Consider the following 22510-nt stretch of genomic DNA (forward strand, 5'->3'; position numbering starts at 1 on the left):
CCAGGGTGCAGGGACTCACACGGGTCTTCTGCTCCTGACACCTGTGACCTTGGCTCCAGAGGGGGCCGCAGAGGGAACTTGCCCCTCACAGATCTGTGTCTTGGTAGCTTTTCCAGGCGACAGTGAAGGAGTGGGGACTCCAGCTGCACTGTGCAGAGCTGTGCCAGCACCCTGGGACGGTGCAGGCAGTGCAGGCAGCGTACTGGGCTGTGCTGGGACCCGTGGGCAGTGCTGGGACCCGTGGGCAGTGCTGGGCTGTGCTGTGAGCCACAGGCTGTGCTGGGCAGTGCTGGGACCCGTGGGCAATGCTGGGCTGTGCTGTGATCCACAGGCTGTGCTGGGCTGTGCTGTGATCCACAGGCTGTGCTGGGACCCGTGGGCAGTGCTGGGACCCGTGGGCAGTGCTGGGCTGTGCTGTGAGCCACAGGCTGTGCTGGGACCCGTGGGCAGTGCTGGTGCCGTGTGTGCCGGGCAGGTCACGGTCAGGCCTGGCAGACGCTGGGAGCGGTTGGGCTGAAGTACAGGCTGTGCCTGCTGTTTCAGGTTAAGTTGCTAAGGGTAGTGAGGAGTTGGGGGTGCGTGGCTGGGCACAGTCCTGTTGGCCTTGTGGCACCAGCATTTGTTTGTGTTAAGGTTTATTCAGAGGCCTTCACAGCAAGTCAAAAATCAAAGCGTTGAGAACAAACTCCTGAACCCAGGTTAAAAAGCAAACAAGGATCTGTTGGGACAGCTGGCACAGGAGGCAGTTGGCAACAGTCAGAGCAGTTTGTCCTGGGCACCTGTGAGCAGATCCAGCTCACCTGAGAGCCCAGCCTGTCCTCTCCAGGGCCCTCCCTCCCTCTGCTCCTTCCCAAGGCCAGTCACTGAGAGCGTGTCTTGTGCTCTGCTCAGAACCCCTCAAAAACTTGCTGTGTGTAGTGAAACAGCATGAATGTGGTGCTTGGTCCCCTGAGGGAGTGCTGGGAAGGAGAAGGCCTTGGATGGTGCTTTATCCATCATCTTACCTGTCAAAGGAACTCAGTGGCACAGAAGTCCCAGGTGAAGGTGACGGTTTTTGTTAGACCCAGTGATGCAGTTGGAAACACAGGTGTGCTATTACCTTTTGGAAAGGGCTCAAGAATGTATCATTTTCTTCCTGACTGATGGGTTGTTTTAATAAAAAATTTACCTCTACCTAAAAAAAGAAAGGACAGGTGAAAGACACCGCAGAGAAATGATTCCTCCTTCAAATCCTCAGGATGGCTATAAATAATCTTGTGTTCTTGGAGCAGACCCGGGTGTTATTCGTCTGTAGCTCCTGGCAAAGGATTGTTCCTAAATCAGCCGTGGGAGGTAAACTCCAGGTACGAGCACCGTGTTCTCCCAGAGGAACGTGCCGTGGCCCACAGGGCCCAGGGGCTGCACAAAGCCGGGATGAAGGCACAGTGCCGGCTCATCAGGTCACTGTTTGTCCCCTCGTGGCCATTTGGCACCTGTGGGCCAGGAAGGGCAGAGCCTAGCCGGCCTCCTCCCCACAGCTTTGGGCTGCGTGTCTCCCACCGGTGCCTGCTGAGGTGGGAGAGGTGAGACAAGGCTTCAGCCTGGAGATGGAGGAAGGGCTGGAGCTGTTGGATGTCCAACCTCCCCTCGGGAGTTCGGAGGGCCAGAACGTGAGCCCAGGCCACCGTGTCTGATCACTAACTGTGATTGGGTCTGGTGGATTCACCACTTCCCTTGTGAGCCCTTCTCAGATTCCTGTTCTTGCAATAGTCCATGGCCACAGATTCAGCAGGTTTCTTACAGGCTCCTGGAGTTGCAGAGCTCCCACAGGTTTCCAGTCTCCAAAAATCCTTTCTGTGTATACATGATGAACATGCAGCCAGCCATGCATGCTTGAGCCCTGCCCTGGAGCAGGCCTTGGATGGAGTGACGGCCTCACCGAGGTGAATGAGGGACTGGGGATTGTCAGGAGGGACTGCTGCTGCTCCTGGTGCTCAGGGTGTTCTCCAGACTGCTGCGCCTCCTGCAGTGAGTCTGTTTCCATTTGGGAAGTCTGTCTCATCAGCTTCTGGGGCTGACTGGGATGTAAAGGAGCGTTTTGGAGCTCTGTGGCAGGCCAGGGGTGTTTCCTGCGTCGTTCCAGCCGTGCCGGATCGCCACAGCCTCTGTAAGCCTGTTGCAGTGTGCTGCCAGTTCCATCCTGTGCAATAACTGATTGTGTTTGCGTTCAGCCAGAAACGAGGATGATGTCCTGCAATCGGCTCCTCATCCACTCGACCTGCGGCATGCCGAGGGCAGGGCTCGGGGCACTGGCCTGTGCCCTCAGTCTGGGGTCCTGTGCAACCTGTGCTCTGAAAAGGGTGTCTTCAGGGCAAGGGATGCTAAAGGGGTTTTTGTGCTCCTGCAGGGCAGGAGGCAGGGTCCCATCCTGTGGTGCCCAGGCTTTGTCCTGCCACGTTGCCTTCGGCTTGGCCACTCCTCCCCATCCAGGGCTCTGGTGCAGCTTCGTGTCTCTGGATGGGGTGCAAGGGAGGGAAGAGCCATAAACCTGCCTGGAGGGAGCAGGGAGAGCATGGCAAGATCCTTGTTGGGATCTTGATGGCAACTGTGGTGACCTCATGATTTCTCCTCTGTGTTTGCAGATTCGTTTGTGAACAGCCAGGAGTGGACCCTGAGTCGCTCGGTGCCTGAGCTGAAGGTGGTGAGTACTTGCAGCTCATGCCTCGGTTACCCCTGGTTCCCCAAATCCTGTGGGATGTGGTCTCTGGCTGGGGGCTGCCTCTGCCCCTTCTGCCCCCGGCACAGCCCCTTGGGATGGGACAAGGTCAGTACTGCAGGCACTGGGGTGGCCTGGAGGGGATGTTAGGGTGGGCAGGATGCTGCAGGTGCTCCTCATTTGTGTCTGTTCTTGGAGCCATCTGTTCCCCTGCTCTGCTCTTACTGCGCTCTCTGTGCCAGCCCTCAGCTCCCTGTGCAGGCTCGTGCTGTGGCTCTTTCTGCCCTTTCTCCCTTTGACCTTTTTTCCCTTCGGCTTTTGCAAGATTAAGTTTTTTCAATGTTACTCCAAGAAACAAAAGATCAGAATTCTTTTTGCAAAGCATTCCAGCACCATCCTGCCATAGTGTTTCTTACCTGCAGTGAAGTGAAAATCAAAACAAACTTTGAATATGCATTTGTTGGTTTGCCTGTGAAATGTGTTTCCAAAAACATTCCCGCAGCTGTTCTGTGTGATGTTAAGGCTCTGGAGGCTGCGAAGCCATGCTGACAGCTAAACCATCCCAGAGCTTTTAGTTCTTCCTCAAGTAGCACAGCCCTTTTCCAGTGTTGTCCATGACCTCTGAGGATCTCTGTTGCTCCGGGGTTTCATCTGGCCAGTGCAGCTCTTCTAAAAGCCTGGAGGCCTTTCAGAGTCCTGACTCAGTCACAGGATCATTTGGGTTGGAAAAGCCCTCTAAGACCGTTGAATCCCCTGTTGCCCCAGCACTGCCAAGGCCACCACTGACCATGTCCCCATGTGCCACATCCACAGGGCTTTTAAATCTTTCCGGGCATGGGGACTCCCCCCCTGCCCTGGGCAGCTGTGCCAGGGCTGGACAGCTGTTTCAGGGAAGAAATTTCCCCATTATCCAACTTAAACATCCCCTGGCACAACTTGAGGCCGTTTCCTCCTGTCCTGTCCTTTGTTCCTGGGAGCAGAGCTTGACCCTCGTCAGAGCTTGACCTCCTGTCCTGTGGGAGGGACAGAGGACGTGGAGCTGCTTGAAAACTGGAAGGGAGTGAAGCGTGGGAATGTTTCTTGTGGGAGTAAGCATTGGGACCCTCTGCAAGAAGGGGCTGGAGCGTGTCCAGGGAAGGGAACCGAGCTGGGGAAGGGGCTGGAGCACCAGGAGTGGCTGAGGGAGGTGGGAGGGCTCAGCCTGGAGAAGAGGAGGCTCGGGGGGACCTTCTGGCTCTGCAATCCCTGACAGGAGGGTGAAACCAGAGGGATGGGTTGGGTACCTACGCTACCTCCTGGTTCTGTTCCTCAGCACTGTCAGTTCTAGGGGAGCTGGTTTGTAGCTCCAGCTGAGCCCGAGGACAGGACAGGGCAGAGCAGCAGGATTTCAGTGAGATGCAGGTCAGGGTTTGGACTATGTGCAAACAAAGTGTAACTGCAGCCTCTGCCCAAGTTTTAGAGCTAAATGCCATCGGAGTGCTTACCTCAGGTGTGGTGTGGGGCCATCACTGCCAGGCGGCCTCGGGAGCTGCTCCGTTGGTAGAAGTGGTCCCAGGGCCTGGGGCCATGGCCAGCCTGGCACTGAGCCCCAAAGCTGCCTGCCTGGCATGAGGGTCTCCACAGTTTATTCTGTGGAGACCTTCTCCTGTGCTCCCACCTGGAGTGCTGTGTCCAGGTCAGGGGCCCCCAGCACAAGACAGACATCAACCTGTTGGAGTGAGTCTGGAGGAGGCCCTGGAGCTGCTCCCAGGGCTGGATCCCTCTGCTCTGGAGCCAGGCTGGGACAGCTGGGGGGGTTCCCCTGGAGAAGAGAAGGATCCAGGGAGACCTGAGAGCCCCTGGCAGGGCCTAAAGGGGCTCCAGGAGAGCTGGAGAGGGACTGGGGACAAGGGGCAATGGCTTCCCACTGCCAGAGGGCAGGGCTAGATGGGTTATTGGGAAGGAATTCCTGGCTGGGAGGGTGGGCAGGCCCTGGCACAGGGTGCCCAGAGAAGCTGTGGCTTTCCCTGGATCCCTGGAAGTGTCCAAGGCCAGGTTGGAGCAAGCTGTGCTAGTGGGAGGTGTCCCTGCCCATGGCAGGGGGTGGCACTGGATGGTTTTTAAGGGCCCATTCAACCCAAACCATTCTGACTCTGTGATTCCCTGTCTCTGGTCAGATCTCAGGGGCGGGGGGAGGGCTTGGCCTCAGGGCCGGCTGTTGTCGTTGTCGGTAACGTGGGCACAGTGTTGGTGCAGCTCTTGGGTCCATGCAGGCCCTGTGGCTCTGGAGACACGTGTGCAGGAGGGGGAGGGCACAGCCCAGTTCACGTTCTCCGTGTTCTCACCTGTCTGAACGCGCTGTTGGGGACGTGTAGTTGCTGTGGCAGGTCCCAGAGCTGGCAGCGGTGCCTGCGGCCCAGGCGTGCCTGTGGAGCGTGCTGGTCTGTGCTCCCCGGTCCTGCTGTGTGCTGGCTCTGTGGGCACAGCAGGAGTTGGCACACGGAATGGTGTCCTGCGCTCTGGCAGCGTGGTCTGTGCCATCAGAATGCCGGCTGCTGCTGGGCTGCTGCCTCTCTGCCTCTCTCCGGGAGCGTGTGGGTGGCCCAGGGCAGGACCCGGGGCAGGACCCGGGGCAGGACCCGGAGCAGTGGAAGTGTTCAAGCACCTGGCTGAGAGCTGGAGAACCTGCCTGGTGATGGCTCACCTGCCGAGCTCGTCCCTGTGCCTGGAAAAGTTTGGCTGTAAACTTCTCTTTGGTGGCAGAGGCAGCTTTAGTGTTGCAGCTGCTCCTCACCCTACATTTCTCATCGTGTAAGTGCAGCTGTACAGGATCACAGAATCCCTGAGGTTGAAAAAACCCTCTAAGATCACCAATTCCATGGGTGAGGACTCCACCCCTGCCATGGGCAGCCTGTGCCAGGGATGGACAGCCCTTTCCATGAAAATATTTTCCTAATATCCAACTTAAACCTGCCTTGGCACAACTCGAGGCTGTTTGCTCTTGTCACTTGTTCCCTGAGAGCAGAGCCCAGCCCCCACCTGGCTCCACCGTCCTGGCAGGGAGTTGTAGAGAGCAAGAAGGTCCCTCCTAAGCCTCTTTTTCTCCAGGCTGAGCCCCCCCAGCTCCCTCAGCTGCTCCTCATCAGACCTCTGCTCCAAACCCTTCATCACAAACCTGCTCCCACAACCAGTGTCTTTAAACCATCGGGAAGGCACCGATGCCAGGCAGGGCTGGGCTCTCTGACTGACCCATCCTGGGACACCCAGCTCTGTTCCATGGCAAATCCAAGAGTGCTGGTGGTGCCACCTCGCAGGGGTGGCCTCGTGTAGAGGGACACGTGCTGGGCACACAGGTGACATGTGCCTCTGTTCCAGGGCATTGTGGGAAACCTGTCCAGCGGCAAGTCAGCCCTGGTGCACCGCTACCTGACCGGCACCTACGTGCAGGAGGAGTCTCCAGAGGGTAAGCTTTGGTTCCTCAGGTGCCTGGGGTGGGCTAGGTCCTCTCTCCTCTCCCCAGTGCTGGAGATGACCCCCATCCCTGCACCTCTCTGCCGCTGCCACGGGGCTCTGCAGCTCCCCTGGCCCTCGTTTGGGGTGTCCCCTGCCTGCTCCCCCTCACTGACCGGTGGCTTTGCTGTTCTCTCAAGGTGGCCGGTTTAAGAAGGAGATCGTGGTGGATGGTCAGAGTTACTTGCTGCTGATTCGAGATGAAGGGGGCCCCCCTGAACTCCAGGTAGGAGACCTGTCCCTCCCCACCCCCTTCTGGGGAGGCATCTGCCAAGCCTCCTCCTGGGATCCAGCTGTGGGGGTGCCCTTTCTGATGGCTCTGGACCCCAGGCCGCTCTCCCGGGCTGTAATCCCTGTAATCCTGCTGTATCTCCTCAGTTTGCTGCCTGGGTCGATGCTGTGGTGTTTGTCTTCAGCCTGGAGGACGAGATCAGCTTCCAGACCGTCTACAACTACTACCTGCGGCTCTGCAGCTACCGGAACACGGCGGAGGTGCCGATGGTGCTGGTGGGCACACAGGGTGAGAGCGGGGCCTGGGCTTCCCCCCACACCCCTGGCCTCGGGCAGGAGCACTGGTGATGTGTGTCTGCTGGCCCCTGGGGGGGTGCCAGCCCTGCAGGCGTGTCGGGGGATCCTGGTCTGTGAGCCCTACATGGGGCTGAGGGGTGCTGGGGCCCCAGCCCAGGGCCCTGAGGAGGTGATTCCTGCTCAGACCATCTCAGCTTTCCCACAGGGAGCTGCCTCGCTCTGTGGAGCCCCTTTCCTCATGGAGATGTCCAGATCTCCTAGTGCTGCCTCCTCCCACTCTGCCAGCAAAGGCAGGACGGAGCCTGGGGCTGCAGACTTGTCTGTGTGACAGCAGAAAGTGGCAGCAAGGCATGGATGTGGGGAAAAACTGTCGTGGCAGGACCCAGTTCCTGAGCAGTGTGACCTGTTCCTGGGCAGGAAGAAGCTCTGAGGCCAGGAAGGCAGAGACAGTGGTGGAGAGACACAGGGGATCTGCTCCAGACCCTAGATTGAGAGTAGAACAAAGTTGTTAAACTTTGGATATTTAAAGACTGTGGAATGAATTCTAGGACTGAGTGATCTCAGCTCAGGACAGGACTGGGGAGGCAGCATGTGCTGTGGAGGTGCAGGAGTAGGGACAGATGGCAGGGGATTCTGTGGCCGCTGTTGTTGCAGACACAGAGCCGGGTGGGGTCACAGCCTTGGTGCAGTCACACGACCCTCTGGAGAGTCCAAGGAGAGGCTCCTCACAGCGTGGTCCCAGTGTTCCTTCGGCCTCTCCTGAGAGAGTTTGTTTGCAACCCCCACTTGTCCCTGGCTTATGTTCAAGGAGTTGGATTCCTTTTGGGAAGGAAGTTTTTCCTAAACAGGCAAACACTTGGCGGCCATCTGGGATACAAGCTGAGCCTGTATTTTAGAGCTGTCCTCCAAGGCCTCAGCTGTGGGGACATCCCAGCAGAGCCAACTTCCCCATTAACCCAGGAGGATTTCTCCCTTGGATTCTTTAACATGTAGAGTTTGGCCACGAGCCCTGAGATAATGGAGACTGACAAATCCATTTTACTCAGGGGCTGGGACTGCCTGGCCTTGCCCCCCACACCTCCCCTGGGTCTGCTGAAACCTCAGTGGCTGGGCAGCTCAGGGAATTGAATCAGGTTCATTTACAGAGATTCATCCATTTTTCTACAACTGTGGGACTCTCAGGCATTTATGGGGGGTTCCTGTGGAGGTGGTTCCTCTGTGTGAAAAGAGGGAGGGAGGCCAGGAGACCTGGGACCTGTGAACCTGTGGATAAGTGGGATCAGTGGGATGTGGGTCCCTGCTCTTTAACCCCCCGTCCCTCTGGTTTGCAGATGCCATCAGTGCCACCAACCCCCGGGTCATCGACGACTCCCGGGCACGGAAGCTCTCCAACGATCTGAAGCGCTGCACGTACTACGAGACCTGTGCTACCTACGGCCTGAACGTGGAGAGGGTCTTCCAGGACGGTAACTGCAGCCAGGGCAGGGTGTCCAGGCAGGACAGGGCAGCAGTGCAGACCCGTGGAGGGGCTTAGGCTGCCCTGGGCTGAGGGCATTGGGCACCCGCTCGTGTGCACACACAGACCCGGTGCAAGGGGCAGGACGTGCCCCGTGTACAGGGTGTGTAAGGACGCCCACGCCCGTGGGTGTGCTTGAGGGGCCACAGAGAGGGGCTGGGCAGGACCTTCTGCCCCTCTTGCAGGGGCTCCTCGTGGGTGGATGCTGGTTCCAGAAGGCAGAGAGGCCACGGGGACAGTTGGATACCCACAGGGCAGTACAGCACTTCCTGAGCCAGGGAGGGCTTGGGGGGCCGCAGAGGGGGGTTTGGTGGCCTTGCATGGAGGACTGGAGAAGTCACAGCAGGACCTGGAGGTGTTGGAGTAGGGGAGCAGCACCTGAACACCTGGATGTTTCTCGTGGGAACAGTGTGGGAAAGCCTTCCTGCTGAGACTTGGAGAGTGGTCTACAAGAGTGATGCTGAGAGGTGACAGGGAACCTGCACCATCTCCTGTGAGTTTGCAGAATGCTTAAATAAACCAGGACCCTGCTATAAATGGGACTCTGTGTTCCCTCTAGGGACAGGACAAGGGGGAATGGCCTTTAACTGAGCAAGTAGGTTTAGATGAGATATCAGGAAGAAATTCTTCTCTGTGAGGGTGGGCAGGCCCTGGCACAGGTTGCCCAGAGAAGCTGTGGCTGCTCCTGGATCCCTGGAATGTTCAAGGCCAGGCTGGACGGGACTTGGAGCAACCTGGTCTAGTAAGGTGCATCCCTGCCCATGGCAGGGGGTGGAACAAGATGAGCTTTAAGGTCCCTTCCACCCCAAAGTAGTCTGTGATTCTATGGTTCCTTTGTTGCCCCCTTCTCCTTCTTGTCTTCTGGTAGTGCTGCTGGGGATCTGTGTTCAGCACATGAGGAGGGGGCTGTGCAGGCCTGAAGGTTGGGCAGGATCCATGTTCCATGGAATGGTCTGTGTGGAGCTAAAGCCTGGGCAGGACAGAGCTGCTTTTGGGCAGGAGAGCTGTGCTGGTGGTGTTTGCAGGTGGAACAGGCACATGAAGTTTAGAAATTCTGATGCCTGAAGGCAGGAATTCAGCTGGGGTCGTTGCAGCACAGCAAGACAGACTGAGGACAGACACAGGACTGATCCTGTCACCGGCCTCAGGTGGCTCCAAGCCAGAGCTGGTGACCTTCCTTCCCCTGCCTGAGCCTATGTCCTTCAGTCATCTTAAGCTGTGGCTAAGGATCACAGTCACAGTGGTGATTTCTTACACAGAAACATGTGGAGATGCTCCTGCTGCTGCTCTGGGACCATCTCAGTGGTCAGACCCACCTTCCAAGCTGTCCCACGTGGCAGGGACCCCTCAACATCCAGCAGCCTCTGCACCAGTTCGATGTTTCTGGGGACACCGGGTTGGCTCTGTTGGGCAGGTCTGTTGTGATACCACCTTCCTCCTCCTGAGTGATGGAGGAATGGGTGGAAGGAACAGTGTGAGTAGCTGAGGACAGAGAGCTGGAGGGGAGCATCTGCCAAACCAGTTGGGATATCTGCAGAGCACACCTGGGGAGAGCAGCAGCATCAGGGCTGTGAGCATGGCTGATCCTGGCTCTGGAGAGCACTTGGTATTGAGTGTCACCGGATCTGCTCAGCCTGTTCCTTCCCTCTGGTTCTGTTGTGCCCTCTCTGGAGGGCAGCATAGCAAGGAGCAGCAGCTGGAAGGGCTGGGAAGGCACTACAGGATAGGAGTGGCTGTTTGTTAGGAGCTGCTCATCCTTTTCCATCTCAAGATGGAATGAATGGTGCTCTGGAGTTACTGCTCCCTCTCTTGACCCTGTAGCCCAAACACCACAACTTCAGCAGCACTTTATGTGAGGTGGACTGGGCTCTCAGTGCCAGCGCTGTGTCCCAGGCATGGTGGAAGACCTGGAGTTGCTGGCTGAGGGCTCTGAAGTGACCACCTGCAAGGTGCTGGGCTCCATCCCTGTCTGGACTCGGCCTCGGGCCATACATGGGGCCAGGGAGGCGGCGAGGGAGGGGAACTGTCCCTGTGAGGAGCCATGAGGCTGAGGAGATCCAGGAGTGTGGCAATCTGCTCACACAAACCTAGCGTTGGTCTGGGCAGAGGCTGGTGCTGGGTGAACAAGGAGCGTGGGCAGCTGTGGTGGGAAGGTGAGGCTGTTCCTGGCAGAGGAAGCAGAAGTGCCAAGGTGAAATCTGGATGGATTCGTGCTTTCGTACAGATCAGCAGGAGGAGGCGCTGGAGCCTGTTCAGACCTGGATGTCAGCACTTCAAAAGGATGCAGAGAGACTGAGAAAGTTAAAAAAAGAAAAGCTACAAAAATTAATCAAAAGCTGGAAAAAATACCTGATATGAGTTACTACAAGAGTCATCCATTCAGGAAATCAAGAAGCTCGAGAGGAGACTTTATTATAGGAGTAACTACGTACCCATCTACATGGGAAGGGATCCCAGATGGGAGACTGCAGGCTGGGACAGAGCTTGTGCTAGAAGCCCCAGCCAAATGAATTCAAATTTGAAAGAGTTCTTACTGATTTTATTCATAGTTTTATTCATTAGCTGTTGAGAAAAACGCGTGAGGAGGTACCGTATCCTGCCTCTCTTGTGGTTTCTCCAAACCAGGCCGAGTCCCTCACGGGGACAGTCCTGCTGTTTGCTCCAATGGCTGGCGTCATGGTGACTGTGCTCCTGCCGAGTGCTTTGGGGGCTCTGGAGAGAGCTGAGTGGGAACTGGGAGCTGGGAGGGGAGCAGAGGGACCCACTGTCTTGCAGGAGATTTGGGCAAAGCCCAGGTACTTGGTACTCTCAGCTGCCTGTTGTACTGCAGGACCAGAGAGCTGCTGCTGAGCATAGCTGTGTGATGGAGGGGATGGAGCAGAAACTGAGGGCAGCGGTGCTTGACAGGTTGGCTGCAGCCATCACTGGCATCTGGGAACTGCTCAGGGATTTCCAGGGTCCCATTCCAGGTAAAGCTGACTAATGGGAAGAGATGTTTCTGGAGTGGGTAAGCAGCTCTTCCTAGTGAGCACAGTTTCGGGATCTGATGGATCCTGGCACAGCTGGTTTGCGGTCTGGTGGAGTGCTGGCGGTCACGGACTGTGTGAGGGCTTTGCCTCAGGTGGTGATCCAGTTTCCATCAGACCATGTCTTTATATGTTTTCTCCCACACCAGTTGCTCATCTCAGATCCTGGCAGACCTGCCCCGGGCAGGCTTGAGAGGATGCCCACTTCCCACAGCAGAGAGGAAGAGTTCCCTAAGCGCTGCTCTTTACATCCAGTGCCAGGGTCACTCCCTCACTCGTGCTGTGTGGAGTGTGTGCTGCACCTCTGCTCCCAGACAGCCCTTCCCTGCCACTGTCCTGGCTCACAGGAAGCAGCCACAGACCTTTCTGAGAAGCAGGTCAGTGTGCTGGTCTGGCACAACATCTTGAGGGACTGTCCACCCTGCAACTCTGTGTTTGTGGATGGTCCTTCCCACATGTGCACCTGGTACTGAGCATCAGGGACGCTCTGAGATGGAGAAACTGGAGTCTCCACCTTCACCAACTGCTCAGAGGTTCTCTGAGAACTGGATGGCCCTGGCTGCTGTGGTGTCCCCACAGATCAGGCAGAAGCAGCAGACCCACCTCCTCAGAGCAGGTCCCAGCTGTCCAGTCTGGAGCTGGAGCTGGGTGTGGTTGTGCTTACCGTGTCTGGACCGAGCACATTCCAGCGTGTACCTGGTGGTGGTGAGGCTGCTGGTGTGACAGAGGCTGTGTCCAGCCAGTCAGGCTGACAGAGGTCACCATGAGAAGGACACGTGTCAGGAGGACGAGGGTCACTTCCTCTTTGCTGGTTTGTCATGTGTCCTGGCAGAATTCCCCCTGGAGACGCTGCTCGCTGTGTGAGAACTGCACTCCTCTGTCCTTCCCAAGTTCCCAGCTGTCACAGTGGCTGTTGTGGTGAGAGGATGGGACGGTGCTGGTGACTTCAGTATCGCTAGGAGATGGCCTTGGCACGAGCAGGGATAGTGCCCCAGGCCAGGCTGTGTCCTGCAGTGTCGAGGGCACTTCAGGACTCCCTGAGGGTGAGCCTGCTCTGAGAAGTGGTCGGTGTGGTCCCCTCATGGCAGAGGCCCTGCCAAGGTGGAGGCTGGCACAGAATGTGCCCTGAAGAGGTCCAGTTAAAGAGCTTACTTCTTAGGACTGCCTTCGCAGTTCCTGAGTGCAGAAATCTCCTGGGGTTCATCAGATGCCAGGACAGTTGCCAGAAGCCATTGATGTGAGGGGGCTCTTAGCCTCGGCTCTTAAAATTTATTTTAAGGATGCTTCTGTACCAAGCAAAGGTCAGGGAGCAGAGAGCCCCTTGTCCATGTTCACCTCAGCCTCCTATAAATTTTCTGAACACCTGAAGCCGATGAGGGTCCCAAGGGCCCAGACTGATGGAGGTGGTATTGCCTAGGCTGTTCAGTTCAGTACCTGGCTCCTGGAGCTGTCATGAGGGGTGACTGAGAAGTGACTCTGGCTGCCCAGGGCTTCTCCTGCAGCAGCCCAGGGCTTGGGGTGTCTCTACAGTGTCCATGTGAGGTCACTGCTCTGCGTGACACTCAAGAGGGCAAGTGGCCTCTGGGGACTCGGCCTGGGCAGCACAGGCAGCCTGCCATGCACCGTCCCTGTGGATGGCAGGGATCCTGTGTGGCAGCAGGCTTGCAGGTTGGGTGTCCTGCAGAATCCTCCCTGTGAGTACAAGGGGGCACAGTGTGAGCTACAGGTGTTGGCCTCGTCAGGGGAAGGGCCTGGGTCACCCTGAAGCCCTCCAGAAATATGTGGGTAGAGAAAACCACTTTCTGAACTCTGACCCTGTCCTTTTCTCCCTTTTCCAGTGGCTCAGAAGGTGGTGGCTCTCCGGAAGAAGCATCAGCTGTCCATTGGCCCCTGCAAGTCCCTGCCCAACTCACCCAGCCATTCATCCGTCTCCGCAGCCTCCATTCCTTCTGTCCACATCAACCAGGTGGGGAACAGGAACAGGGAAAGCCAGGATCCCTCGTGCTCTGCACACCCCTCAGCTCACTCAGTACCCCACACGTTCAGCCTTAGGCTCATGCTGCTGCCCTGGGATGGCTCTTGGGAAGAGGAAAGTGGTGTCACCCTGGTGTTTCTGTTCATAGCCTTGAGAGATTGTGGCTGCCCCATCCCTGGAAGTGTTCAAGACCAGGTTGGACGGGGCTTGGAGCAACCTGGTCTAGTGGTAGGTGACCCTGCCCATCACAGGGATGGAACTGCATGGGCTTTAAGGTCCCTTCCAACTCAAATCATTCTATGATTCTAGGGTTCTGTGATGGTTAGATGCTTGCCCTGAGGTCAGGTTTCGTGTCTACATCTTTGGGTGTGGCTCATGGTCCCCAGACCGTGTTGTGCTTCTGCAGACACACAGCAAAGCTGTGAGGAGTCCTCAGGGAGCTCCTGGACAGCAGAAGGGATCTGTGAGAGGGTCTTGCTCTGGCTGCCCTGGCCAGGCAAGCACAGCTGCCCATGGTCCTGTTTCCCCCAGACTCAGAAAGCTGATGGTCTTGATGCCCATGCAGGTGGCTTGTGAGGGGAGGTACCTGTGGAGAGCCTGTCAGGTCGAGGGACAGCACGTGTAGCTGGTGAGTTTTTCCCAAGGGGATTGACTTTGAAGCTCCAGGTGTATTGGAAACTTCTAGCCCTGGGAGGACTCCTGGTCCTCCAGTGTGGGACCCTGTCCCTGCACAGACCTGAGCCATGTCTGCAGCCACTGCCTGGACCCTTTCATGGGGAATTTTCAAATACCCCGTTGAAGTTTATACCTGGCTGTAGAGGCTTCTAAAGCTGGACTGCAAGTAGGCAGATGCAGGTTTTTGCAGAGACCTGTGCCAGCTTCCAGGTGCTCTGGGTCACCTGGACACCAGCAAGTTCAGGTGAAGTCTGTGGGCAGTTGAATGGGCTGCTGGGAGAGGCTGCAAAGCCAGATTCTGTCAGAACTTGCTCGTGTCTAGGAAGCTGGGGACGAATTCAAGGGGAGGCATTCAGGGTGGAGAACAAAGGAAAACACAGATTTAAGTGTATCTGGTAATTTGAGGGTTTTCTTAGCAGACGAATTGTGTGCAGTCAGAGCCTGGTTGGGAAGGAGAGGCCACCTGTGCTGGAAGGGGAGCAAGAGGCCCCTTTCCTTGGGGGGAGGTGGACACTTGCTTGGTGTTGTCTTCCCTGTCTGGTCCCAGAGCCACTCTGTCCCTCCTTAGGAGTGTTTTTTTCCTGAGCAGGCTGCTTCTTTGGGGCCTGAGAGCATTCCTTTCCCCCAGACTGTCCTTTTTCCTTCCACCAGGAGCTGCCCATGAGGTCTGCTTCCCTGCATAGCTTTGTGTCCAGAGAGATGGGATGCCATTGGAGGTGGGAGGATGTTCTGCTCCAGGCCTGGTCTCCTGGCCCAGGCTGCAGGGACAGCTCTGTCCTCTGGAGCTGCTGGTAGAGAAGGCACTTCTCTGGGAATGGGAACAAGAGGTCCCCACAAAGGGCTGCTTATGGCAGGCAGGAGCTTTGAGCCAGCCTTGCCCCTCTGCTTGTCCTGGGCATGTCTCTTCTGGAAGTAGCTTTATGCTACTGGGTGAGCTGAACTAACATTTTTGGAAATGTCTTGTCTGCTCTGTCAGTCAGTCCAGTCCAGCACCATTACTGGGAGACGAGGGACACCAGAGGACCCTGGTGGTTTTGTCACCTGTCTGTCCAAAGGGCTTCTTTCTCCTGGGACAGCAGTGCTGTGGGGGTGTCCTGGTGTTCTTGCACAGTGGAGGATCCTCTTGGGAACCAGCCAAAGAGCCTGCTTTCATTCTGCCTTTGGGAGTCTGGGATTTTTTTGCTTTTATTCTGCAGCAGTACCCAGTGCCTGGGGGACACTGCTCCGTCCATGGGGAGGGGATGGGAGCTGCAGGAGCAGGTTAGCCCTGGTCAGTGTTTTCCACCAGCTCTTACGAGTCACCAGAAGTGCATGGTGGGTCCTGATCCCGAGTTCCATGTTCAGCATCTCCCTGGTCCTCTGGTGTGGCAGGAGCCAGGGCCGGCCCCGGAGTCCTTTGCTCCCTCAGGGACACAGGTCTGTCCCTCAGGCCTTCCCAGCAGCTTGAGGGTTGTGGGTCTGCACCCGTTGGAGCAGGCTCCTTAGATCCCCTGGAACCCTGCAGCCCCAGGGAAAGCTCCTGCCTGCTGCCTTGGGCTCTACTCTCCCCGTCCTGCCCATACCTGTCACTGGGCGAGCAGGTTGGATGGGTTTGGGAGCCCCATTTCCCACTTGGCCCTGACTCCCACCTGGCTCCTTCTTGGCAGCTCCTGGCCCTCGCCTGCAGGGAGGGGGTGGGAGTTTCTCGGACCAGTAGCTGCTTGCAGCACCTGCTGAGTTGTTCCACCTGATTTCCTCACTGTTGCTGCCCTGTTCTCAGTCCTTCTTCAGGGCCTCTGGGATGCCTTTGGGAATTCCCCCGGCTGTGGGTGAGTCACCACTGCGTTCACTGTGGGATGGGAGTTTGTCTTTCTGCCAGGGAACTGGTTCCCAGCGGCTGGCAGGAGGTAAGGCAGGTACCCCACATGGGTACCTGGCAGGGAAGTGGGTGCTCCCCTGGGCCTCAAGAGCCGCTGCCGTCCCCACCACGCTCCAGGATGGCCTCGCTCTGCCTTCCTGCACGGGTTCTTTGGGGACACTGGGAAGGCCTTCATTCAGACTTCAGTGAGAGAGCATGTGAAAGAGGTGGAAAATTAAAGTTTGCACGTGAAATGAAGCCCCAGGGACAGCTGACCTGAGCTGTTAGCAGCGCTCTCCGGCCTGCCGTGGCATGTTCCGGCAGAGCTCAGGAGCTGCAGCAGCGGGTGTTGGCATTTCCTCATGGAAACCTGTGTCCCACTGCATGCTCTGCTCATGGTGCCCCCATTCCAGGGTTTGTACACTCCTCTGCCTTCTGCCCTCTTCCTGCAGATGCCGAGTCCTTGTTTGCTGTTTGCTTGCACTCTTCTACTCGGAGCCCTTCCCAGATTTCTGTGTTCTGCCTCAGGTCTTGTTATGCCAGGAATTACAGCCCCTTGACTCCAGCTGTGTTCTGCCCTGTCCAGGCACCCAGTGGCAGTGTTGATGCTCTTCCACCCGTTATGCCTTAATGGGAAGGATCTGTCCCAGACGTGTTTTACCAGGTTTCCAGCTCCCACTGTGTTCTCAGATTCCGATGGTGACCACAGGTGGTTGTTCCGGTCCATCAGCAAAGTACCTGCCAGGAGCAGACACTGGGTGCGTGCCCAGACCTGTCATCTTGTCAGGGTTCTCCCACATCCCTGCAGTTTGTCCTGGGTGCCTGGATCCCACTGAAGTTCTGGAGTTCCCTGTTCCAGCGGAGCAGTGGGGTGGTTCGGGTTTGCCTGTCTGAGCTGCTCTCTGTGTTCGGGGGAATTTCTCCTCTGCCCCCAAACTCATGGGATCAGCCCTCCCCCTTGCCTTCACAGTGTGGTGCAAGCCATCCTCCAGCCCCAAAACCCTTCCTGAGGTCTGGCTGGCTGTGATACACAGGAGGCTCAAAGGCCAGTGTTCTTTATTGCCCAAGGACTGCAACCTTGGCTCCAGCACCAGGCAGACTCAGGCTAAGGAAAGTTATTCCAAGCAGGCAGAAATGACACACAAGGTTACAGGGACTATGTAAAATATAAACCAGGATTTAGCAAGATTTGTTCCTTGGAGCTTTAGTGTCCATCACCTACATCCACAGGGTTTGTCCCAGCTGCTCTGGCAGGAGCTCAGACTCTACATCCTCTGCTGAACCGGGCCCTCCCCACAGTCACAGCATCATGAATGTGCTGCCAGGGTCCCTGAAAGGCACTGAGCATAGCCAGGGGTCCAGGCCTCTGGGCAGCTGTGCCTGGCTCACTGGTCCACATGGCACGTTCTCTGTGCTGCAGCATCTGCCTTCTCTTCCCTCACACCTGAAGTATTTCTCTTTCTTTGACCTGGTTCACACAGTTCACACACGATGACTGCACACACGTTGTTATGCCTCATCCAAGACCTGAGCTGTCTCAGCAGATCCTCTCCCTGGGTCTCTGCAGCTCTTCCTTCATCGCAGCACCTGCAGAACTCTTGTGAGTGCTGGGCCCATGGTTCACGGGAGCTCGCTCTCTGTTGAAGGCTCTGGCAAGAACTCACTGGCAGGAGAGGCCTTCTCTTAAGAGAGGAAGGTTCTCTTGTGTGTCCTCTCACATTCCTCTTGTCAAAGATGAGAGGATCCATGGGTTGGGTGAAGGTTGCACCTCTCTCCGGGGCTGGGCTGTACCTGTGTTGCTGCCTGGGCCGTCGATGCTGCCACTCTGTGAGTGTGGGAGCTGGGAGGAGGTGGGCTGCCCTTGCTGGGGTGCTGGAGCTCTCATGCCCTTCGAGGGGCAGCTCTTCCATGTGTTTCTGAAATGCTGTTCCAGAGCTGCCAGGGAGCTCGGGCTGCCGTGTGCCGTGTTGTAGAGAGACATCCCGTCCTGCAGATGTGAAATGCTTCTGTGCAGTTATTGCTCCTGGGACATCCCTAAGCTCCCATCCAGGTGGCTTCCCACAGAGCTGGCATGGGCAGGGTCAGAGTGAGCAGCCTTGTCTGAGGAGATGTTTTGGTGACGTGGGTGCACGGCTACGTGGTTGGGTCTTCCCCTTGCCGTGAAGTCCAGCAGGGTGTTAGTGAAGGCCCACCATGTTGTCCCACGTGTTCCCAGGCACAGTCCACTGCAGCCAAGGCCACAGTGGTCTGCAGGCATGGGAGTTGTGTGCCAGTCTCAGAGTGTGCTTGGATAAACCTCCAAACCAGCAGCAGAGATGGGTTTCACACAGACCATGAGCTTGGGGTGAGGCACCCTGTGCTTCAGGACACTGGAAATGTAATGGCTGGAGTCCTGGGGACACACCTGGAGTCCTGGGGACACACCTGGAGTCATGGGAACTCACATCCCCACTGGCATCATGGCTGTCCTCGTGGGACAGGGAAGGAGGGGAGGCTCTGGGCTGCTTCACAGCTTCATGTCTGATGGGCTCAGTGGAGGGGAGGGCTCTCACTGTCCTAGGGGAGCGATCCCAGTCCCTTGGAATGTTCTCAAGAGATGTTCTGGGAGCACATGAAGGTGCCCCAGCCATGCCCCCCTGCTGGGTGGGGCTGCCATAGGTCCCTGCTGCTCCTGGCTTGCTCCACGCCTGTGTGTGGAAGGATTTCAGCCGGGTCTCTCGGGCATTTGCTGCCCTTCACTGTCAGTTTCAGAACCAGAACATTTTACTGGGGGAACAACTAGAGCAGAAGGATGGGAAAGGCTTTCCTGAGCCCTACAGTCAGGCACCAGCAGTGCTTGATCTGGGATGTCTCTGAGTTGTCCAGGGAGGTTGTGGATTCCCCAACCCTGGAGGTGTTCAAGGCCGGGCAGGGTGGGACTTGGAGCATTCTGGTCTAGTGGAAGATGTCCGTGCCCATGGCAGGAGGTTGGAACTAAATGGTCTTTAAGGCTCCTTTCAGCCCAGTCTGTTCTGGGATTCTGTGATTCTGTGGATGTCACCCCGTCCCAGTCCTGTGCTGCATTCCCTGCCCCGCTGCAGTGGTGAGTGGGTGGATGGTATTCCTGCAGCTGTGCCTCCAGGCAGCCTGTCTCTGTCTGACCATCCCCTCTCCTTCTGCCCCAGGCCACCAACGGCGGAGGAGCCTTCAGTGACTACTCCTCCTCTGTGCCCTCCACCCCGAGCATCAGCCAGCGGGAGCTGCGGATTGAGACCATTGCTGCCTCCAACACCCCCACCCCCATCCGCAAGCAGTCCAAGCGGCGCTCCAACATCTTCACGGTAAGCGGCACGGGGGCCCGGGACCTCTGGGGTGGGTTTTCAGGGGAGGAGAGGGGAAGAGAGCGAGTCAAGGCAGCCTGACCCGATGGGCTGTCCTTCACAGTGACCTGTGCAGTGCTGGCAGGAGGGCTGGGTGGCTGGGGGTGCAGGAACGTGCGTGTGTGTGGCAGGGACCTTCTGCGTGTGCAGGGACCGTGGTGCCGAGAGCTGCTTCTGTCAGGGTGTGCATGCACGGGGGAGCACCTGGGAGCAGGACATTCCTTGCACATGTAGGAGTGTGCATCTGTGCACTCGTGTGTGTGTGTGTACAGTGTGCGTGTGAGCAGAGCTCCTGCTTGTTTATGGGGAATGCACCTGTGCGTTCACAGCACCAGTGACTCTGCTCTTCCTCTCCTTGGGGCTGTGTCCCCAGGGCGTGGCACGGAGCCCTTTGCTGCTGGGAGCCCTGTATGGTGCCAGTGGTGCTGTGTCCAGTGGTGCTGTGCAGAGCCCAGCACCTGGCACGGGGCCCCACTCGCTCCAGTTCCCAAGCCCTGCGTCTGCGTGACTTGAGCAGCACACTGGGAGCTGCCATGGGCACGGAGGGAGGGGAGGCAGAGGGGAGGCAGCGAAGCCCCTGGTGGAGCAGGGTACGTGTTCAGCTCTTCCCTGTGCTGGTTGCCCTGCAGCCCGCCTCTCCACACGCTCACACCGTGCACACACTGTCCATGCAGCATGCACAGTCCTGCCCTCACACTCACCCTCGCTGTTAGTGCAGCCATGAGTGTCCCCTCGCTGTGAGCACACACGTGTCCCAGTCCTGTGTCTAGCATAGGTGTAGCCCTCTGTTCCCCATGTATGTGTGTGGGCTCCGGCCTCGCTCCTCTCCCCATCTCGATGTGCTTTCCAGCCACCATTGCTCAGCACACTGTGTCTGCTGTCTGTGGCACCGGCCACCACTAAGTCCTTGTACCTGTTGCACCGTGTCACCCTTGTGACCAGACCACACAAATACAGTGTCCCATTCCCCATCCCTCTCACTGCACCATTGGCATCCCAAATTCCACTCTCCTTGTGCTGGGAGTGTGCCCATCTCCCTCGGTTTCTGACATCCTGGAAGCTTCTGTGCTGGTGTCCTGAATGCTCTGTGCACTCCCCCTGATTGCACTTAACGCACCCCCAGCTCTCTGTGCACGCCCCTGCCCTGTGCTCACCCTGTCCCTGTGCTGTGGGCGGGTGGGTTGTGCCCCCCAGCCCTCCTGGTAGCACACACCGTTCTTCGCAGCCGGTCCCCGCTCCCAGCGCATGGTTGTTCCCTCACTGCCCTTCGGTCCGCGCTCACCCCTGCTGCGGATCCGTGGCCGTGGCCATGCCTCCCGCTCTCCCCGGTGCTGAGGGATGCTCCCCCTCCCCGCCGTTCTCTCGTGCTTGCTGCTGTGCCCCGTGCTCGGGTGCCACACCCGTCCTGCTGGCCGCGCGCCAACGGGCCGGCCTCGCCGTCAGCTCGTGCTCACGCTCTCTGGAGCCCCATGCTCGCTCTTGGGGGGTGGGAGGAGGAGGGCGGCTTGCTGCGGGGCTTCTGCTTGTTGGCTGTGGACGCCATCATCCGTGCAGGCTCTCACGTGCTCACCCATCCCGGGCTCACGCTTGCTCGCTGCCGCGGGGTCACCCGGGCTCGGCCGGCGCGCGCTCACTCGCCGCGGGGCTGGGGCTCACCTCACCTGCTTGCTCGTGTGCTGGTGCACATCCATGGCTCACGTTGACGTCTTCACCCATCTGGTCGTGGCAGCAGCAGCAGCTCCCGACACCTCCTCCTGCAGTGGGACAGGGCGAGGGAGGGCAGGGAAGGAAAGGGCAGGCTGTTTTCTGCCGCTAGCTTTTCCCAGGCAGGCAGCTCAGGTGTAGCCAGCAGCCCCCATCCCTCCGGGGTCCCCAGGTGAGCACAGGCCTGTCTAGGTGCGGTGCTTGACTCAGCTCCAGGAGCCACTGCAGCCCCAGTCCCGAGCCGTGCCTGGCTCCTTCACTTCTCCTCTCCTCTCCTCTCCTCCTTGTCCTCTCCTCCTCCTCTCTCCTGCTCTGACTCCCCTCCCACTCCCCTCCCTCCCAGTCCTCACCGGATCACACCCCCCCAGGGGGGTCTGAGTGCCCCAGAGCTCCAGGTGGAGACAGACTCTGTGCCCACCCGCGCCCAGCCCCTGGCCCCCACCCCGACTGCTGCTGCCGCCGGCGCCCGCTCTGTGGCCTGTCCGTGCTGTCCGCTGGTGCCCATCGCTGACAGACTCGTGTCCGTGTTCTGAGTATAACTTGCCAAACTCTTTATTCTTTCGATATTTGCAGATATGTGCCACTGTTTCCAACTTTTCATCAACAAAAAGGCCTTTCCAACTCCTTCCAAATTAGAAGATCCAGGTGGTTACACACGGCACCTCTGTACAAATTCTCTCACTTTTCATTGCCTCTCCAGGGCCGGATAAGGGATGGGCACTGGGATTGATCTAAGATTAGAGGCTCGCCCGCCCTCCAGCCAGCATGGGTCCCCCCCTCGGAGACACGCAGGAGCCTTTTAAATCCCCCCAATGTAAAGTCTAGGAAGCGCTGAGACGGCCTGCGCCTGCACTTTAAGCTGGGACATTTCTGGGCCTGCTGGACGCTGTCTAGGCACTGCCCGTGCTCGGGGATGCCAGACGGACGACCCTCCTGGGATGGGAAGACCTGCAGACCCTCTGGGACCGGGCGACAGCCACGTGTGGAGCTGGATGGGCCAAAAGACGCTTTGCTGCTGCCTGCGGAAGCCGCTGCAGCGCCTGCCGCTAGCGCTCCGCTCCTTCCTCCCTCCTGCACCTCTGCAGCCTGCATGGACTCCTGCTCCTCCTCCTCTTCCTCCTCGCAGCCGAGCAGCCATCTGTGTCTCTTTAGTTTTCTTCTCTTTCGATCTCTTTGTTTGGTTCTGGGCCCAAAAGCCGGTGAATCGGTGTCCCAGGCGCGCGGGGCTTGTGTCCCTTTCTGATCCAAAGCACATGGGGCGCTCCCGGACTGAGGGGGTGTGTAGGACGCTCCAGAGAGACGCTGCCGCTGCCTCCTGCCATTGTTGTGACTCTGAATGTATTGGTTGTGCTCCATGCCGTGTATGACTTGGTATTTCCCTCTGTCCTAAGCACTTTGAATGAGTTCTGCTCAACAGACTGTAAATTTCATATTGTATTTATTGGAGTTTGCTCTCCCCGCGGCCCTCGGGCGCCGGCGGGTCCCGCTCTCGCCGCTCTAGACGTGTGGTAGATATTTATTGTCCATGCTCTTTTGTAAGGGGCTGGTATCTCCGCCCGGTGACCTGTGCTACTTTGTATGGTGCAAGTGTGTTACCAGAATAAATCTGTTGGATTAGTAGAGGTGTGAGTTCCTTCACTGCCTGAGCCTCTCCTGCTTCCATCCATTCTCCACCTGCATCCCATGCCATTTGTGTCTGTCTCCAT

At 57.8% G+C, this 22510-nt stretch overlaps 1 protein-coding gene across 2 annotated transcripts in view; it reads left to right on the forward strand.

Moving 5' to 3' along the window:
- AGAP3 (ArfGAP with GTPase domain, ankyrin repeat and PH domain 3) overlaps window positions 1-22510 on the forward strand; it is a 101962-nt gene that overhangs the window by 37591 nt on the left and 41861 nt on the right. Inside the window, exons 2-9 of one of the 2 annotated variants that reach the window (XM_027903812.1) lie at window positions 2622-2680; window positions 6050-6137; window positions 6325-6410; window positions 6563-6704; window positions 8044-8178; window positions 13093-13220; window positions 18906-19061; window positions 21378-21497. In XM_027903812.1, the coding sequence (XP_027759613.1) occupies window positions 2622-2680; window positions 6050-6137; window positions 6325-6410; window positions 6563-6704; window positions 8044-8178; window positions 13093-13220; window positions 18906-19061; window positions 21378-21440 (857 nt within the window). In that variant the 3' untranslated portion in view covers window positions 21441-21497. Of the gene's footprint in view, window positions 1-2621; window positions 2681-6049; window positions 6138-6324; window positions 6411-6562; window positions 6705-8043; window positions 8179-13092; window positions 13221-18905; window positions 19066-21232; window positions 21254-21377; window positions 21498-22510 lie in introns of those variants that run through there. The other variant, XM_027903813.1, reaches the window with a different exon arrangement.

The sequence above is a fragment of the Empidonax traillii genome, unplaced genomic scaffold (genome assembly GCF_003031625.1).
Source record: "Empidonax traillii isolate 1590-97213 ecotype Southwest subspecies unplaced genomic scaffold, ASM303162v1 scaffold993:size324958, whole genome shotgun sequence".
Classification (NCBI taxonomy): Eukaryota; Metazoa; Chordata; class Aves; order Passeriformes; family Tyrannidae; genus Empidonax; species Empidonax traillii.